Raw genomic sequence first — 18,220 nt, 5'->3', positions numbered from 1 at the left:
ATATAAAGATATATATATATATATATAAATATACATATAAATACATATACATATATATATATATATATATATAAATATATATATATATATATATATATATATATATATATATATATATATATATATATAATATATAATGTTTTTAAAATCTTTTTTTTATCATAAATTAGTTACTTTATACTAAAAGTAAACATTTTATTTCCTTCAAAAAAAAATTTTTAATTTCAAAATCACATTTTCTCCTTATTACGCGATTTACTAGTTGTTTGTTATTTTGTTTTTTTTTGTTTATTTGTTTCAAATTAATTTCTTTGTAGCTGCAATTTAAAATTTATTCTATAGTTGACGTTTGACATAAACTTACATAAACTTACAATTCAGTTTTTCAAAATTGATATAATTTAATTGTATGTTAGGGCGTCGACCCATTCTAAAATCATTTCTAGCATTTTTTAGGCAAGAAGATAACAAATAAAAATAATTAGTTTATTAATTAAACATTATTTAGTTTTTAATTACAATATGTAAAGATATAAACAAGTATATGTTTACCCAACCTGCACATCTACTTTCTTTTTCAGAATAAAAATCTGTATAGGCACGTGTTTGTCCCAATCAAGGCGTAAACCAAAAGCACGTGTATGTTACGGGCAACTTTACTTTAGTTTATCACGTGTTTTAATGAGGTTTCAAAGTCAAATTTATCAGTAGTTTCATATTCCTCACACAAATTTGTTAAAATATAATACGTGGATTTTGTACCGGTGAAACCTAACAGATTTTAAGATATTTTTGGTAAATACTAATAGTTAATTTAACGAAATAGAAGTCAATTTTGGCTCGTTTTATTCAATTTAAATTAGGTTTTAAAGACGCAACAGAAAGCAAGCGTACTTTTTCTGAGTTGTGCAGGCCGGGTAATATAGGTGCGTGCTAATTGTTCCGAAAAATATTAAGTACTTTAGAAAAAAGTTTTTAATTTACATTTCTTAGATGCATTTAGCTGTAGAATATGTCAAAATTCCTATTTTAATCTTTATTGTTATTTCACTTTTTCAAACATATGTTTGAAAAGGTGAAATAACAAAAACATTATATAACGTTATATAACATTAATTTTTTTAACAACTTCGCATAAAGTTAAGTAATATATCGCATCAGTGTATAATTAAACAAGTTTTTATTATTGTTTGCCGTTATGTTCCTTCAAAGTTATTTATCTATCTCTCTCTTAATCCCTGTCAGCAATGCTATGTTATGTTATGTTTATAGAAAGTTATTTATCTATCTCTGTCTCCATCCCTGTCAGTTGTTTAATCCTTACATTAACAAAAGCAAATAAGTGACAGGAATAAGTACTGAGAGAATATAATCGAGTTAAGTGAATAACTGAGACAAAATGATTCTACATAATAGTTTGGAGTGATAACCAATTTTTTTTATCGGGAATGATTTAAACTTTTTTTTCTTTATTTTAAGGAGTACTTAAGATGTATTTAAAATTTAAAAACTTCAGATAATTTTTTTTTTCTTAAGTTTCTTAACTAAAACAATCTTTAAAAAGTTTTTAACTAAAGCTATTTTTAAAAAGAAACGAGCTTTTTCTACCCTGCCGTTTAGATAAATAGAAATCGATGAATACTTGATCTTAATGACACTTAAAATTGATCTTAATTAACAGAACAAAAAAAAAACACGCATACAAAAAATACGATATTAGAACTTTAAAGAACAACGAATTAAACAACTAAAATGCATGAGAATATTTATAAAAAAAAATCTTTGATGATGTTGAGTAGTTAAGAAGTTTTGTAGGTTGATTTGACATATCGCTTGGGTGTCCTTTTATCGTTTAATAAAACTAGATGCTTCTTACATGTTGCATAAAACTAGATGCTTCTTACATATTTCAAGTTTCAGATAAAATCAATGATCGGATTGAAAAATATCCACACAATATATGATTTTGCAAAAAAAAACTTAATTTAAAAATTAGAATTAGACAAAACTGTTCTAAATTCCCCTCTTCCATAAACAGCTCTTTCTAATGTTTCCATACGATTTCAAAAACTTTTTTGCATAACTCTTAACTTCTTGCATCTAAAATTTACTTTACTTAATTACTTTTTTCACATTAGAAATACACTTTGAGTTGTTTCTAAGTTAAAATACGATGTAGGTAATAGCCTAGTGTAAAAAGCTCATTAAAATGACGTCTTTAAAAATTTTCTTTTTTTATTGAAGTTTAGTTTAGCTGAATTTAAATACCTTTGAGACCTCGCTTCCAAATCAATTGGTTCGTGAACTTTCTAGGTTTCTGTGAAAGCATTTCTCTAAATAAATATCAGTATAAAATCTTGCACAGTAGCATCTTTTTAATTTTATTTTGCTCTTCCTACAATTTAAAAAAAATGAGAAGATACAAAGGAACGTTTTCAATTACAAAGAAAAGTTTTCAAATAGCAAAGGAAACGATTTATATAGCAAACAGGGGCTCAAAGTATATTTGGATGACCAGAGATACAACAATCTTTTCAAAGAGCACCTTTGTGGGCTTTAGCAGGTGTAAAGTAAAAAACATGTTTTCTGAAAGTTTCATAAAAGTCCGTTAAAATAAAAATTTCCGTTATAAATGTATAGTTAAAAACAGTAAACAGAATAAATTCTTATAAATATGTAAAAAAAATTGAATTTAATAAAAAAGTTTCTATATCGAATTTCAAATCTTTCGTTTGAATTTAAAATTTATTCTTTTACATGAAAAAAAAAAACGAGTTTACTGTCTTTACCATAATAAAGGTTTTTAAATGAAATTTTAAACTGTATTCTTTATTATTAATTAAGATAAGAGGTAATGTGATGTAAGCCTTCCATTAGCTTTAAAAAAATAGCTGTAGCTTAAGTTTTGTTTCAAAGTATTTGGGTGTGTATATTTTAAAATTATCAATAAGTGAGGATTTTGCGATGGAATCTGTTCGTCTCATTTACACTCATCACTTACATTCTACCCATTATTAGCTTTACATGCCTAAATCATTTTTGTCAGAAAGTTGAATACTATTCAACGCAATGTTAACATTAATAACTGTAGCTTTATACTAGGCTAAAATAGATTAGTTTTTGACTTTGGAAACTTATGAGTAGACTAACTCTGTACATCGTGTCAATTGTTTTGTTTACTTTTTAATCGATGTATTTTATAGAAGGAAGAAAAAATAAATTTTTATCTACAAAAAACATATAGGTACTTTTAATATATCTCTTTTAATTTGTTTATCCAATATGAATTTAGCTGGTAGTTTAAACAGCAGGCATTCTTCTTGTATTTATTGAGAGCTTGTTAGATGTGAGCTATTTATTTACTTTTATCAGCACAATATTCATATATCTCCGTTTAGCTGAATAACATAACTATTAAGCATAAACAAATTAGTATAATCAGCATACAGAGTTTAGTTTAATTTTGCAGATATATTAGAGTAGCCATTTTTATAAATTAAAAGTAGTACAGAGCTGACGATTAAAACTTAACGCAAAATCGTGTATCAGAATCCGTATTGACTGCATATGATTTCAGTCATTAATAAAGCTTTTAGCCCAAAAAACTTGATTGTTTGAAAACGATTACAGTTTATCTTGTTTTAAGTATAATTTAATCTACTGTGTCAAATTCTTTTAAAATGCTTATAAATATTCCGTGTGTACCTGATTGAGAAGAAGTGACGAACTACATTTATTAAGACCCATTGCTTTATTAATTGAATTCCATATTTTTTTATTTAAATTTACATTCAGTTATAATTTTAATATAAAACTGTTTTCTTGTTTTTTCCATTTTTGAGAAATTCTTAGAAGTGTTTATAGCTTTTATTTTTATTTTTTATTATTTTCATTTAACCACCTACTGTATAACTTTTTAAAAAAGTTAAACTAAAAAGTTGTTTAAAGTTTGAAAGGAAGAATAGAAATCATTTTTAAATGTTTTCTCCTAGAGTTTGCTTGCAAATGTTTCTCTGTTTTGTTACATTCCACGAATCTAATGAGTATTTCAATGTTTTCTCAATTTAATGAGTATTTCAATGTTTTCTCAATTTAATGAGTATTTCATATTTTTCTCAATTTAATGAATATATCAATGTTTTCTCAATGTAACAAGAATTTCAATGTTTTCTCAATCTAATGAGTATTTTCCTATCTAATGAGTATTTTTAAACCAGTATACAGTAAATTGAAACTTTAATGGACACACAAATAGGAAAAAATTCAGAGGTAAGACAGATATTTGGACGGACATAATGCAATCCTTAGTATTCTCAGTGCCAAAACATTATTGTCCTTAAATTTCATGCAAACTTTCTAATTTTAATCGAAACTTAAATTCGATTTTTAAGGCCAATTTAAACCTAAGTTTTGTCAATCTACATTAAAACATTTAGTATATCTTATTGGGCATTGGTTCCGATTACCAATGTATGAGCAACGGCATTTAGTGCGTTATATTCTTTGTTAAATTTTATTGTAGTTCAATCAAGAAAGTCTTGTGTGACATGTGATTTTTTTGTTAAAGTGAAAAAAAAGTTCTTTTCTTTTTTTGCGGTTTACATTGCTAAGTACAGGTACATAACAAGTACGACAAGAAAGACGAATTTGTAGCGTGAATGATTTTACATTAATGATATTATCGACAGTCTACTACGACGGGTTGAGAGAATACTATAAAATACGTTTTGTGATATGCCTAAGTGACAGTAACGTTGATATGCTTTATTATTATGGTTGGAACTTAATGGCTAAGTAGCTCAGTTACTTAGAGCGTCAAACGAATTATTAAAAGAACTTGTTGGTTCACAAACCGAAGTGATGGTGCAGTCGCGGCGTAGTAGTTAGAGATCTTGCTCAGAACCAAGGGGTCCGAGGTTAGGCACCAGGCTCAAGCCCATTAAGCAATATTGGCAAGGAAAATCTTAGTCAAAAGTTCTTTCTTGGTGCTCAACGATCAGACCAAAAAGACTTTTGGGAGCACTCTAATATTGACTAAAAAAATATACCGATCTGTTGTGCATGACGAGTTCAAATCCAGTCACCGCTAACTCGTTGCTTGGGTATGAAAATTTTTGATATTGTATAATTGTAAGTATTAAAAAAATGTTTTATTTCAGTTTATTGAAAAAGTTTGTTTAGTTAATAAAAGAATTTTGCTTTATTAACTGAAAATAAATTTTTTTAAGTAAATAAAACAAATAAAAACGTACTTTTGTAAGTCATGGTCAGCACGCCTAATTACTTTGAGTATTTTTTTTTTATCGACAATTATTACCAAATTACTAAGTATGTTATTTTTATTCTTTACTTATTCAGTTTAAAGGAGTGTCACTTACATTTTATAAATTTAAGTCACGAGTTTTAAAAATTTTACACAACAAAACATAATAGTTTCATGAACTAAAGTTCTTAACACAAACAAAACCGAAAGGATTATGTGCCTTAAGATATTTCTGGAAGAGACATAACTTTAGAAGGCATTATCACTAGTGAATGTAAAATTAATTTTAGAAGCATATTATTTGTTTAACTGTGATAACGCTTTAATGTAAATTAACCCTTTTTTTTTCTCAATCAACTTTTAAAAATCATAGTCATAACATAGCTATTTACTTTAAAACAATTATTTGTTTTTCAGCGTTGCTAATCTTTCTTAGTATATATATTTGCTTCATCAATTAAACAGAAAAAGCTATAGCTAGTTTGCATAACCCATCAAAGTTGTTACAAGTGTTTATTAGGTATTTTTCTAGTTAATAACCAATATTCGTATTTATAATTTGTAAAAACTATAGTTTATAATAAGTGGACAAAATTATTTTAGCTAATAACATTTTTTCTTTCGTTGAGTAAATTCTATATTGAATATATTATTATCATCATATTTACGAAAGCTTTTTTTTGTATGTTGTACTATTTCAATAATGTTGTTATATTTAATATTGTATAATATTACTTAAAATTTATACTACTTGATAAAAAAATATTTTTTTTCTATATTTAAAATTTTGATCCCTTTTTTTTTAACCATTTTTTTTTAAACTCACACAAATTTTGGATTTTATTCTAGCTATTTAGTATTTATAAAATCATTTTTTAACATAAATAATTTACTTTATACTACAAGTAAACATTTTATTTTCTTCAAAAAATTGTTTTAAATATTAAAATGACATTTCTTCCTCATTCCGCACTTTTACTAGTTGTTTGCTGTTTTGTTGTTTTCTTGTTTTTTGTTTCAAATAATTTTCTTTGTAACTGCGATTTAAAATTGATTTTAAAGTTGCCGTTTGACATAAACTAACATAAAACTAACTAAAACTAACATAAAATTTAAACTAACATAACTAAAAAAAAAGATACTAACATAAATAAACATAAATAAACATAAATAAAATAAAAACTAACATAAATTTACAATCCAGTTTTTCAAAATGGATAGAATTTTATTGTATCTTAGGGCACCAGCCCAATCTAAAATCATTTCTAGCATTTTTAAGGCAAAAAGAAAGTAAATAAAATTAACAAGTTTATAATTTAAATATTCTTTATTTTTTTATTTACATCTTGTGAAGATATTAACAGATATATGTTTACCCAACCTGCACATCTAGCTTTTTATTCGGATTAAAAATCTGTATAGACACGTGTTTGTCACGATCCAGACGTAAACCAAAAACACGTATATATTACGGGCAGTTTTACTTTTGTTTAGCATGTGTTTTTTTTGAGGTTATAAAGTCAAATTTATCAGTGGTTTAACATTTCTTATATAAACTTGATAAAATATAATATGTGAATTCCGTAACGGTGAAACCTAATAGATTTTAACTGATATTTTTGGTAAATAGTAATAGTTGACTTAACGAAATAAATATCAATGTTGGCACGTTTTATTGAATTTGTTTTTGAAAGTTTTAAAGATGCAGCAGAAAGCAAGAGTGCATTTTTTCCAAGTTGTGCAGACTAGGTAGTGTAAGTACTTACTAACTGTTCGGAATAAAATAAAGTACTTAAAAAAAAAATTTTAATTTACATTTCTTAGATGCATACAGCTGTAGATTGGGCAGAGATCCTTTTTTAATCTTTATTGTTATTTCACTTTTTCAAACATCCCAGTGGGCATGCGCCGTACGTTAGACATCCGTCGGACGTTTTACGGATGTCTGGACGTCCAGGAGACGTCTTACGGACAACGCATGCCCACTGGATAACATTATTATTATTAAAAACTTCGCGCAATAATAAAAACAAGTTTTTATTATTGTTTGCAGTTATGTTCCTTCAAAGTTATTTATCTATCTCTCTCTTAATCCCTGTCAGTTAAGTTATGTTATGTTTTGTTTATAAAAAGTTATTTATCTATCTCTGTCTCTATCCCTGTTAGTTGTTTACTCCTTATATTAACAAAAGCAAATAAGTGACAGGGATAAGTACTGAGAGAATATAATCGAGTTAAGTGAATAACTGAGACAAAATGATTTTACATAATAGTTTGGAGTGTTAACCAATTTTTTTTATCGGAAATGATTTAAAAATTTTTTTCTTTATTTTAAGGAGTACTTTAGATGTATTTAAAATTTAAAAACTTCAGATAATTTTTTTTTTCTTAAGTTTCTTAACTAAAACAATCTTTAAAAAGTTTTTAACTAAAGCTATTTTTAAAAAGAAACGAGCTTTTTCTACCCTGCCGTTTTGTTATATAGAAATTAACGAATGTTTAAAATTAATCTTAGTTAACAAAAAAAAATGAACACACTCTCAGAAAAATACGATATTAGCAATTTAAAGAACAACGAATTAAAACAACTAAAATGCATAAGATTATTTATAAAAAAAATCTGTGATGATGTTGAGTTGTTAAGAAGTTTTGTAGGTTGGTTTGAAATATCGCCTGGGTGTCCTTTTTTCGTTTAATAAAACTAGGTGCTTCTTACATACTGCTTTTTGTATGTAAGCTTGACAAAGTCAAGGTTTTGACTTGAAATTTTTTACATATATCGTTCACTAGTTCGATTTAAACATTGAGTAAATTTATTATAGGTGCCCTAGAAAGTCATTACGGTCATATTAAAAGTTCACGCCTCCTTCCTTACTGTTGTTATAAAACTTGCCCTTAGTAGTGTTAAACCACGGATCTCCAGCTTATGAGGCAAGCGCGGTAACCACTGCGCAACGGCTGCATAAATTTGTGCTCACTTTGTTTTTTAACTCGTTGCAGTGCTTCTGTGTTGTCAACAACTTTTAGTTTGCCAAGTAATTGAATTTTAATTTAGCATTTCCCTTTGAAATTAGAAAGTCTAATTTTTTTAACAATAATTTTTGAAAATTTTTCTTTTTTTTTGAAAGTTTTTCTCTGCATCACATGTGGTATTTGAAGTGGAAATTGATGCAGCCTTTACATTGTTTCTTCCGTTATGAGTACCAATAGAAAATATTTTTTAGAATAATCCCCGTTCATCGGCAATATTTCTGATAAGGGTTGAAACATTGTCACTGGTGTGACGTTCCAATGTTTGTTGAACACCTAAGGCAAATAAGTTCAACATCCAGTTGTTATCCATTAAATGGCATGTTAAACCAAAGTAACTGACTTTACCCATTGAAGACCAATGATCATAGGTAATTGTTAAACTAGTAGCCATGTTTACGAGGTCTATTGTGTTTTTCCTCTCATCTTCATAGAGTGTTTGCATTTTTTAATACAATTGTGTTTTGACAAGGAAGACTGTAGCTGTAGTCGGAAGTTGCTGTTAGAATGACATCCGTCAAACCTGGATCTGTAGAATTTTGTTCATTTTCGCCATTTTATGATTTAATACTGCCGCAAATTGTAAGTTGTTTCGACGAACTCGCGATCTTGCTTTGATGTTTACTAGTAGTTACAAAGTACATGTGTTTATTGTTCAAATAATGCTGTAGCATTGTTAGACTTCGGTGATATGCAAGTTCCTGGGAACAATGTTTACAGATAACCAATTTTTTAAACTCTTCTTTAAAAATAAAGTCTTCCTTGAGGATAGATTGATTGCCGGTTGAACACATTATTTAAAATAATCATAAATAAATTTCGTTAGGAAAAGTTATTTTAACTTTGGAAATTTAATAAATTAATTGACAAAATAACAACCCGATCAAAACAAATTATTAATAAATAACTTTCGTTAGGAAAAGTTATTTTAACTTTGGAAATTTAATAAATTAGTTGACAAAATAACAACGCGATCAAAACAATTTTGAAAACTAAAAGTATAAGGTTAGAGAGACAAACTTGAGACTATCACAACAAAATGGCGTCATCACGTGAGTAAACATTGATTAGAAATAAGAAACTGATATAGAAATTTCATTATTGCTCAAAAAATTATTTTTGATGCTAATCTAAATTGAATTGCTAAAAAAGTTTATGATCTAATCTAATCGTCAAAAAAATTTATGAGTTAGATAATTTGATCTTATCTCTAATTTTTCTTATTTGATCGGTTTCAGCAAACAAGCCCTCATAACAAAATATAATTTTACCTTTAAACGTTACAGACTTTTTTCAAGATTTTAACTTCATGTTTTATAATCCAAAAGCTTTAAAACTATTGTTCTTGATTTATTTTATCTTTAACTCCAGTTAGATGCGCACGTTCAACTTTCATTTCGTTTATATCTAATTACTCTAGAAACATTTTTTTAATTTTTTGCATTATTTCTTTTTTTTTTTTGAGCAATTTTAATTTATCCATGGGTTTCTAGTTGCTATTTTATAAGAAGAATCATTGTTGTCTTAGTATCTGATTGTTAGCTTTCTCATAAATGTGTCATTATATAAACTGACATTTTCTTTTAAAAACTTAAAATAACGACAATTAGGTTTACTATTGTTAATAGAAAGGTGGATTTCAAGCTTTGTATATAAAAAAGTTTGATACAAAAATTAATGTTGCAATTTTTTTATTATATTTAACTACTTTATTATAGTAAACTACGCACTAAACATTAGTAAATAACTAAATATAGAGCTTTATTTCAATATTGATAAAAACAATGTTGCATGTAGTTTTATGTATACCTTTAAACTTTTTTCTTCAGGGTAAAACGCTTCATTATGTACTATTGACATTACTTATTGGTGGATGTAGATGCAACCTTGTAGTTGAGATTGATAGCATCAATGGGAATGATGGCATTGCTTGCACTATGGGTACATTAAAAACACAATGCAAAAGCTTAAACTACGTTTTTTCAAATATTAAAAACATGAGCTATTCAACTTTAAAGATTTTAAAAGGAGAGCATATACTTTTTACGGAGGTTCGGGTAAATGGTATTGTTTCCATGGAAATTGTTTCTTTTGAAAACACTTTGCTCAAATGCGTTAATACATCTGGACTAACATTTATTTCTTCAAGTAATGTTACTGTACGGGGAGTAACACTTCAACATTGCGGTGCAAAACATAATAAGATTGAATACAAAAACAAGGTAAGTTTTTATCATCCTTTCATGAGCACGGCAATTTGTTTTATTAAATGCAAAGATGTTGTTATAGATAATGTTATATTCCAAGAAAATGAAGGTGTTGCTCTTGCTTTCTTTGATGTTGGCAATTCCGTGCAAATTTACCAATCATTTTTTGATTCTAATGTGAATTATTTAACAAAAGAAAATATTTCAGTGGGTGGTGGGGTGTATGTGGAGTTATCCAATTACACAAGTTTAAACTCATTTATTAACACAGATACCAAATACCTTATTAAAAAATGTAACTTTTCAAACAATTTTTTGGTCAGTGGATTAAAACAAAAGATATGTCCACCAAAGTTCAACAAAATATATATGCTAGAGGCGCTGGTCTCTCAATTGTGTTAAAAGGAGATGCAAGAAGAAACTTTTTAAACATTGTTGATTGTTTATTTATTAACAACACTGCTCTTTGGGGAGGAGGCATGTTTTTATATTTAGGAGAGAAATCCGAAAACAACTCACTATTATTCAATGGCTGCATATTTGAAGCAAATAAAGCCGTTTTAGCCGGTGGCGGTATTCGTGTTTATGAGGAATCCAAGCAAATAACATCGTTGAAAGAAAATAATATTAAACTATAAAACGTATCATTCAAAAAAAACTCAGCCATACGGGGAGGAGGAATCTCCATTAAAGGTGCAACACACAACAAGTATGAGAATTGGACAATTAATACCGTTTTTGAAAAATGCATTTTCGATGAAAACCATGGCACTGTAGGTTTTGCAATTGGCCTTCACACACGAAATTTTAAAACAAAGATATTCGATAGAGGAGTATCATATCGGGTTGTTATGAACAATTGCTTAATTAATAAGAATCAAATGACTTTATCTGAAGATAAAAAAGTCAGAGGTCAAGGTTGTATTTACTTCAAAGAAGCTTTTCTAGTGCTTAATGGAAACAATAGTTTTACATGCAATCAAGGAACAGCTATTGTGTTGGAATCTGCATCTCTAACATTTGGGAGCTCTAGCTATTCTGCATTTCAAAATAATACGGGAACAGAAGGAGGTGCAATTGCTTTGTATGGAACGTCATGGTTAGAGCTAGAAAAAGCTTGTAGCGTTTTGTTTGATCGAAATTCGGCATTGCGAAGAGGAGGTGCATTATTTGTTAAACATGCTGGTCCTCCTCGAGTTGGCTTTCAAAATACAGAATTACAATCTTCTCCATGTTTTATTCGCTATAATAATATGGATACTTTTGAATGGCCTGTTAATATAACTTTTCGTGAAAACTATGCTCCACCAAGTTCAGAGAACTCTATATACGCTTCAACACTACAATATTGTCGCTCCGATGGCGAGAGTCGCATGAACTCAACAGCTCTAGTCTGGCCTTTTATAAAGTACGAGAATGTGAGAACAGATCCAGAAATTGTAACAAGTCCCATAAAACTAAACTTTAATAAAGAACAATGGAGCGTTTCACCATTTTACTCTTTTTCGACAGATGTCCACCAAATAGATGAACGCGGTCAAAGTGTTTATGGTTCCGTAAAAATAGATATAAATAGCGAAAATAAATCTGTAACTTTAGATCCTCCAAACTACGATTTTATTGTGAGAGACAAACTTTCCAAACTAAAGTTATTGGGGAAAACGCTATCAAAGTTTTCCGTGACATTGATTACTAATAACGATCAACTAGTTGTTTCGCCAACATATAATGTTTCTTTAAGTTTATGCTTACCAGGCTTTCGCCTTAGGGAAAATAAATGTGTTTGCATGGATGCCGAGGTGGGAGATGTAGTTCATTGTTTAGAAAATGGAACGGTGTATGTATTACGAGGCAAGTGGGGTTATGTAAATAGTAAAACCAGTTTGCTTGAAACTGTAGTTTGTCCACAATCATATTGCAAATGCCATAGTGGTATCGAAGAATATTTATGCCAGTTTGATGTAAAAGAACAATGTTCTGAAAATCGTCGAGGAAGACTTTGCAGTCAATGTGCTGAAGGGTATAGCGTGGCTTTTTTTAACGAAGATTGTAAAATCTGTACTACAAAATGGTGGCTAATCATTTTTCTATTATTAACTACATTAGTATTTTCTATTGTGTTTGTTATTGCTCTCAGCTTTGTCAACGTGGATGAGTTTTTTGGATATTTTAATGTTTTCTTTTATTGGTACCAAATGATTGATTTGGTTATTCCTATAAACGTACAGCTTACCCGAGGTACACTGTTTTTAATTGGTTTTTTCTCTTTAACTGGAACTGGTGGTAACGCAGGCGTTTGTTTATTTAATGGACTGGATAACTTAGTTAAAATTGAACTAAATTACGTGCCAACTGCTATATTCCTTATTACCGCATTTGCGTTGCATTTTCACTGTATATGGAAATGTTTTCGTTGGAATAACTCTAAAAATCTATCTGAAGAGGAAGCTGATAATAGGCGGAAAAGATCCCGTGGGAGTTCAATAAGCTTTGTAATAGTGGTAACGTTTTCTCAGATTATTATAGTTTCTTTTAAACTTCTTCAATCTGTTGAAATTGATGGTCAGCTTTATTTACACAAAGCAGCGTTTGCTAGGTACTTTCGACACCCTCATATATATTACGGACTACTTGCTTTGTGTTTTTTATTTGTTATGCTCGTATTCACATTACTTTTACTTTTTAATCCTAAAAAATTTATCTTAACAAATTTTACACGTATTGGAATAATATATCATAAATACGTTGTTCCTGTTTTTGATGCGTTGAAGAGCTGCTTTGATAAATCAAAGTTAATTGGGAACGATAATAGCCAACAAGAAAAAAAAAATAAAAGAGAGCTCAAAACAAGAGCGAGGGATTGCAACTTTTTATTTCATCCTCAGAGCTCTAATGATTTTCATTTCTGTTTTTGCTCCTAACGAAATTATTAAGCTTGTTGTCTTTTCGTCGGTATCTGCTATATCTCTAGGAATTTTTGCCTCATTTCAGCCTTACAGAGAACGTTGTTTTAACATTTGGGATACGCTCGCCTTAATTTTAATGTGTATTGCTACCTTAATTAGTTTAGTTCTAAACGTTCCATTTTCTGCAAGTCAGACTCAATTGAATGCTATTAGAGTGTTGTTGGAAATCATTATTTGGTTGCCATTTGTTACCTTAGTTTTAAGGCTTGGTTGGAAATGGCGAATACTTTTGTATAAAAGGTTATCAAAAAGACCCAGTTTAATAGAGAAAAACGGTATGTTTTGTTATATCTATATGGTTAATACTATAAACTATTTCGTGGTAACTGCTTTAATAATTTTTTTCATATATCAAACGTTCAATTTTGAATTGACTGCTTTTATCTTTTTTTTTTTTTTTATCTATCAAACTTTTAACTCAACATTTTAATTTTGAACTTTCTTGTTTCATGTTTCCTGTTTTTTCTAAAACAGTTATATAAAACTGAAATTCGTATATTACTATTAACAGAATAATAATTATTAATACGACGTTGGGGTGAGATTTATAAGATATTTATAAGGTTAACAGTGGGTTACAGCTTTTTAAAAAACAAAAACAAAATTAAAAAATTATAATGCGTATATATATATATATATATATATATATATATATATATATATATATAAATATATATATATATATATATATATATATATATATATATATATTTATATATATATATGTTTATATATATATATATACAATATTTAAATTATTAAAATAAATCAGCTTCATTAAGCTAACTTGTTTTATTAAATTATAATTATGAATATAAATACAGTTAATGTTTATTGTCGTTTTATTTATGTTTTATTTATGTATAACACACATTTTACGTACAGTGGCAAATATTGCACAACAATAAAACATGCTGAACAATTTATTGCTTTATTTTTATATAGGCGGCCCACTTTTGTTCAGTAAATTGTATTTTGGCCCACCAACCGACTTGGATTAATTAAGAAAATGAAATTTATTAACTTTGTTATTTGATTAATCATAATTATTTTTCAATGTTTGACTTACTCTTTCAGTTTTTGTTAATTATTTAAAGCAGGGGCGCTCAACCAAAATCGGTCGATTGGCAAAAATGCAATTTACTGAGGTGAAAGCACTTATAAGAATAAGGCAACAAATTATTCAAAAAATTTTATTACCTTGCAATATTTAAGATATGCAATTTTACAGTGCCACCAGCGACTGTACAAAAAAGTTGTGTTTCACATATATCATAATTACAACTACAATAAACATTAGTTTTACTGTATTTATATTCACCCTCAACACCTTACCTTCCTCCCTAGTCACAAGGGTTAAAATGTTATTATTACAAATGTACTATAAATATTCATAGCAGTTTGTTCACAACTTTTATAAAATTAATTTTATTTTTGTATTTTACTAGAGGTTTTAATAATATCAACAATGTAGTCGACGCGCATCGCAGCTGGTTGGTCATGATTTAACAGGTTTAATATGAAAAAAATATTACGCATCGTTTCAAATGCTGATATAATGCACATTGCCGATTGCCTTGAAGTTGCAAATTTATCTTCGGCAATATATTTTTGATAATAATCAACCTTATTTCCTTTGTAGAGATATTTATGCTCAATTTGAGTTTCAAGTTTGATAGCAATTCTACTAACTCCATTTTTGTAGGCGCTGATTCCACCTCTACATTAATTTGAGCTAAGAATATTTGACATTTTTTTGTCAAACTATTGCATGAATAAGAATCTAGTTGTGAATTCTTTAAGTAATTTTGTGGTGTTATTAGAATATTACACTAATATACTGTTTTATACATCAAATTAAAATTATGGATGTTAAAATTTCAAACGCATTGATAGCTTGCATTTTTTGAATAAACAATACCTTAATTATATTACTTTATAATTAATGAAAACTTCACAGTAGTCATAAATATAATTTATAATTTTTTAAAATATATAAAATAGTTTATAAAATTCTATGTTTCAATTGTATATAATCAAAATGACTAAACTATATAGACAGTTGAAAACTTCAATTCGACTGCAAATAGATTTTACATGGGCCACGGGTTTGGCATGATTGATTGTCACTTAGATTCTTAGCATGTTAAAGCATCTATCCTTTGAATACACTGGAATGAGCCAACATGTCTCGTGGGCAAACGTGCTCCGGTCTTTCCTAACCATAAATCTATAGTAAGTACAAATGCTTAACATATTTAAAAGAAATATACATAAAAGATTGATGTATTAATATTTAAAATGAATAAATATATAATGATTGGAGGCATAAGATAAAGAAAAAAAGATTAATTATACGTGTAAACATAAATAATAAAGTGGTGGTAGTAAACTTCTACTCAGAATCGCGTTTATTATCAGCACCAATACCTAGTTTATCTCGTCAGATAAATATCATCGCCATTTATGGTTTACCCCGCGACTTACGCCTACTCTATACTGCTGTAAAAAAGACTCAAAAAAAACAGCCAAAACCCTAATTTCACCGAAATTTGTTAAGCACTAATATTTTTGAAGAAGTGATATGGATATTGAGAGTAGTGGATTCAATACAAATAATATGACTAATTTAAAATAAAATAACATTTACATATATATATATATATATATATATATATATATATATATATATATATATATATATATATATATATATATATATATATATATATATATATATATATATATATATATATGTATATATAAATTTACATTTATATATATGTGTATACACTACTTCAGTACCAATGTGATAAATGCTGTTAGATGAAACTTTAATAAAAATACAACAAGTTTGACAATTTGGTACTTTTTGCATAAATAAATTCAAGATGATAAGATGTGGAAATATATAAAAAGTTATAAAAACAAAAAAACAATTTTTTAGTTTTTTGAGTTTTAAGCAACATTTCCGCTAACTCTCTTGTAAAATATTTGGCATCGAAAACAAGAAAAGAAAAGGTTTATTTATATTTTTTGCTTTTGCGGTATCTTTCGGTAAATTGATTATCTAATGAGAAAATTATTCAAAAACTTTATTAGAAATAATAATATGAGTCTAAATTAATTGTATTATGCTTTGTTTAATTATATTGTATATTATTGTATTTAATTTTATTTACATAATATAAATTAATATTACATAAGTATATTTTTAGTTATCTAAAAAATTAGCATATATTTTTAGACTAAAAAATTACTCAACTAATTTTAATTACTTAATAAATTAGTCGACTAATTTTAGTTAGATTTAAACCATAGTCGATTTTGTTTTGGTTAACTTAAAAGTTAGCTAAAAATGATTTAACTACAATGTTAGTCGACTACTTTTAGTTTAGTTAGTAATGATTTAAAGTTTTTGTCACAACACTTAAAATATGCACATTTTAACGTAACATTAAATAAAAACAAACTTACTTAAAAGAACACACATTATTTATAATAATGATAACAACAACAACAAAAATACCAACAAATATCTGAAATATTTAAAGTTATAATTTTCTTTTAGATAACGCGTCAGTTAGTGGCTTTCCTTTCAGAGTCATCGAACAAATATCTAATGAGAACATTGATGAAAACCAAGTGAAAAGTTCATAAATTTTTAAAATGATTTTGTATTGTGAAAGCTATGTTTTATCAAATATATCATTAAATATATTAAACAAACAATTTTTTAAGAGTGTTAACAAGTTTTTAACAATAAGCATTGTGAAGGTAGAATATTGCCTCACTCTTTCCAGCATCACCAAAAATAATTTTTAAATAAAGATTTAGTTGTTTACAAGCTTGAAGCTGGAAATAACTGCAACAGTTCTTGCAGTCAATTTCAGACAACCCTTTTTTTAATGCCAAAAAGACGTGTTTTCCACATCTCATAACTGTTGGACTTTGAGTACTTCACAAGGTTGAAAAGCGCACCTGCCTAAATATTTTTTCTTTTGGCTCTGTAATAATGTGCAGTACCCTTCATACTATATAATGACACGAATAACTCGATTTTGAGAAAAAGAGGAGACACGTCTTTTTGCCTAGGTAGGTTAGAATAGCGTTGTTAAACTTACTTTTTTAACTTTTATTTTAAATAGTGCTAAAGAACAAAAAAAAGTTTTAAACAATGATATTATTTTCGGTTTTAAATGATTTAACACTTTATAAAGAATGTTACTAATATATTAGGGTCAACATCATGTTTAAATTGGAGTTTAAAATCCAAGCTAGTAGATATTTGGATTTGTCAAAAGAAATTATAATTAAAGAAAAACTCTTTAGTGGCTTTAAAAAGTCTTTTTTTCAAATTTATTTGCTGTTTGTTAGAGCTTTAATAAAAAAAGGTAAATATATATTTGTACAATAGGACACACGCAGATGCGATCAAAAAAAAAGGCAAGTTGTCTTATCACTGAGCCCAGTTACACGTGATTTCATTAACGTTTTAAGCATTTGAAAGCATTTTGAAAAATGCGATAAATCAAGAGTTAAAAACTTTTTTCAATACATTGAAATGTTTTAGAGGAATAATTTTTTTGCAAGTAGTTTATAAAAAAGAGTGTATTTGGTTAAGGATAGTTTATTCGAGTTAAACCATTCAATTAAATTGGTGAATTTCTTATTGACTGTTTTAAATAGGAGGTTGATGTGACTGTTCGAGTAAAATAAGTTTAGGTTATCAACGAATCAAATTAAAGTTATTA

General features: G+C 27.6%; 1 protein-coding gene across 1 annotated transcript; it reads left to right on the top strand.

The window, feature by feature from the left end:
* Window positions 1-744: 744 nt before the first annotated feature.
* Window positions 745-17,195, top strand: LOC136089255 (uncharacterized). The gene is made up of 3 exons (XM_065815089.1): window positions 745-917; window positions 10,123-13,741; window positions 17,038-17,195. Exon 2 carries the CDS (start codon window positions 11,352-11,354, stop codon window positions 13,419-13,421), a length of 2,070 nt encoding a protein of 689 aa, XP_065671161.1. The 5' UTR covers window positions 745-917; window positions 10,123-11,351; the 3' UTR covers window positions 13,422-13,741; window positions 17,038-17,195.
* The last annotated feature ends 1,025 nt before the right edge of the window (window positions 17,196-18,220 follow it).

Source organism: Hydra vulgaris, chromosome 13, assembly GCF_038396675.1.
Source record: "Hydra vulgaris chromosome 13, alternate assembly HydraT2T_AEP".
NCBI lineage: Eukaryota > Metazoa > Cnidaria > Hydrozoa > Anthoathecata > Hydridae > Hydra > Hydra vulgaris.
This window is presented reverse-complemented; position numbering and strand designations above follow the sequence as displayed.

Coding starts and splice junctions, on each gene's coding strand:
- LOC136089255 (XM_065815089.1), top strand. CDS start 11,352: ATGAACAATTGCTTAATTAATAAGAATCAAATGACTTTATCTGAAGAT.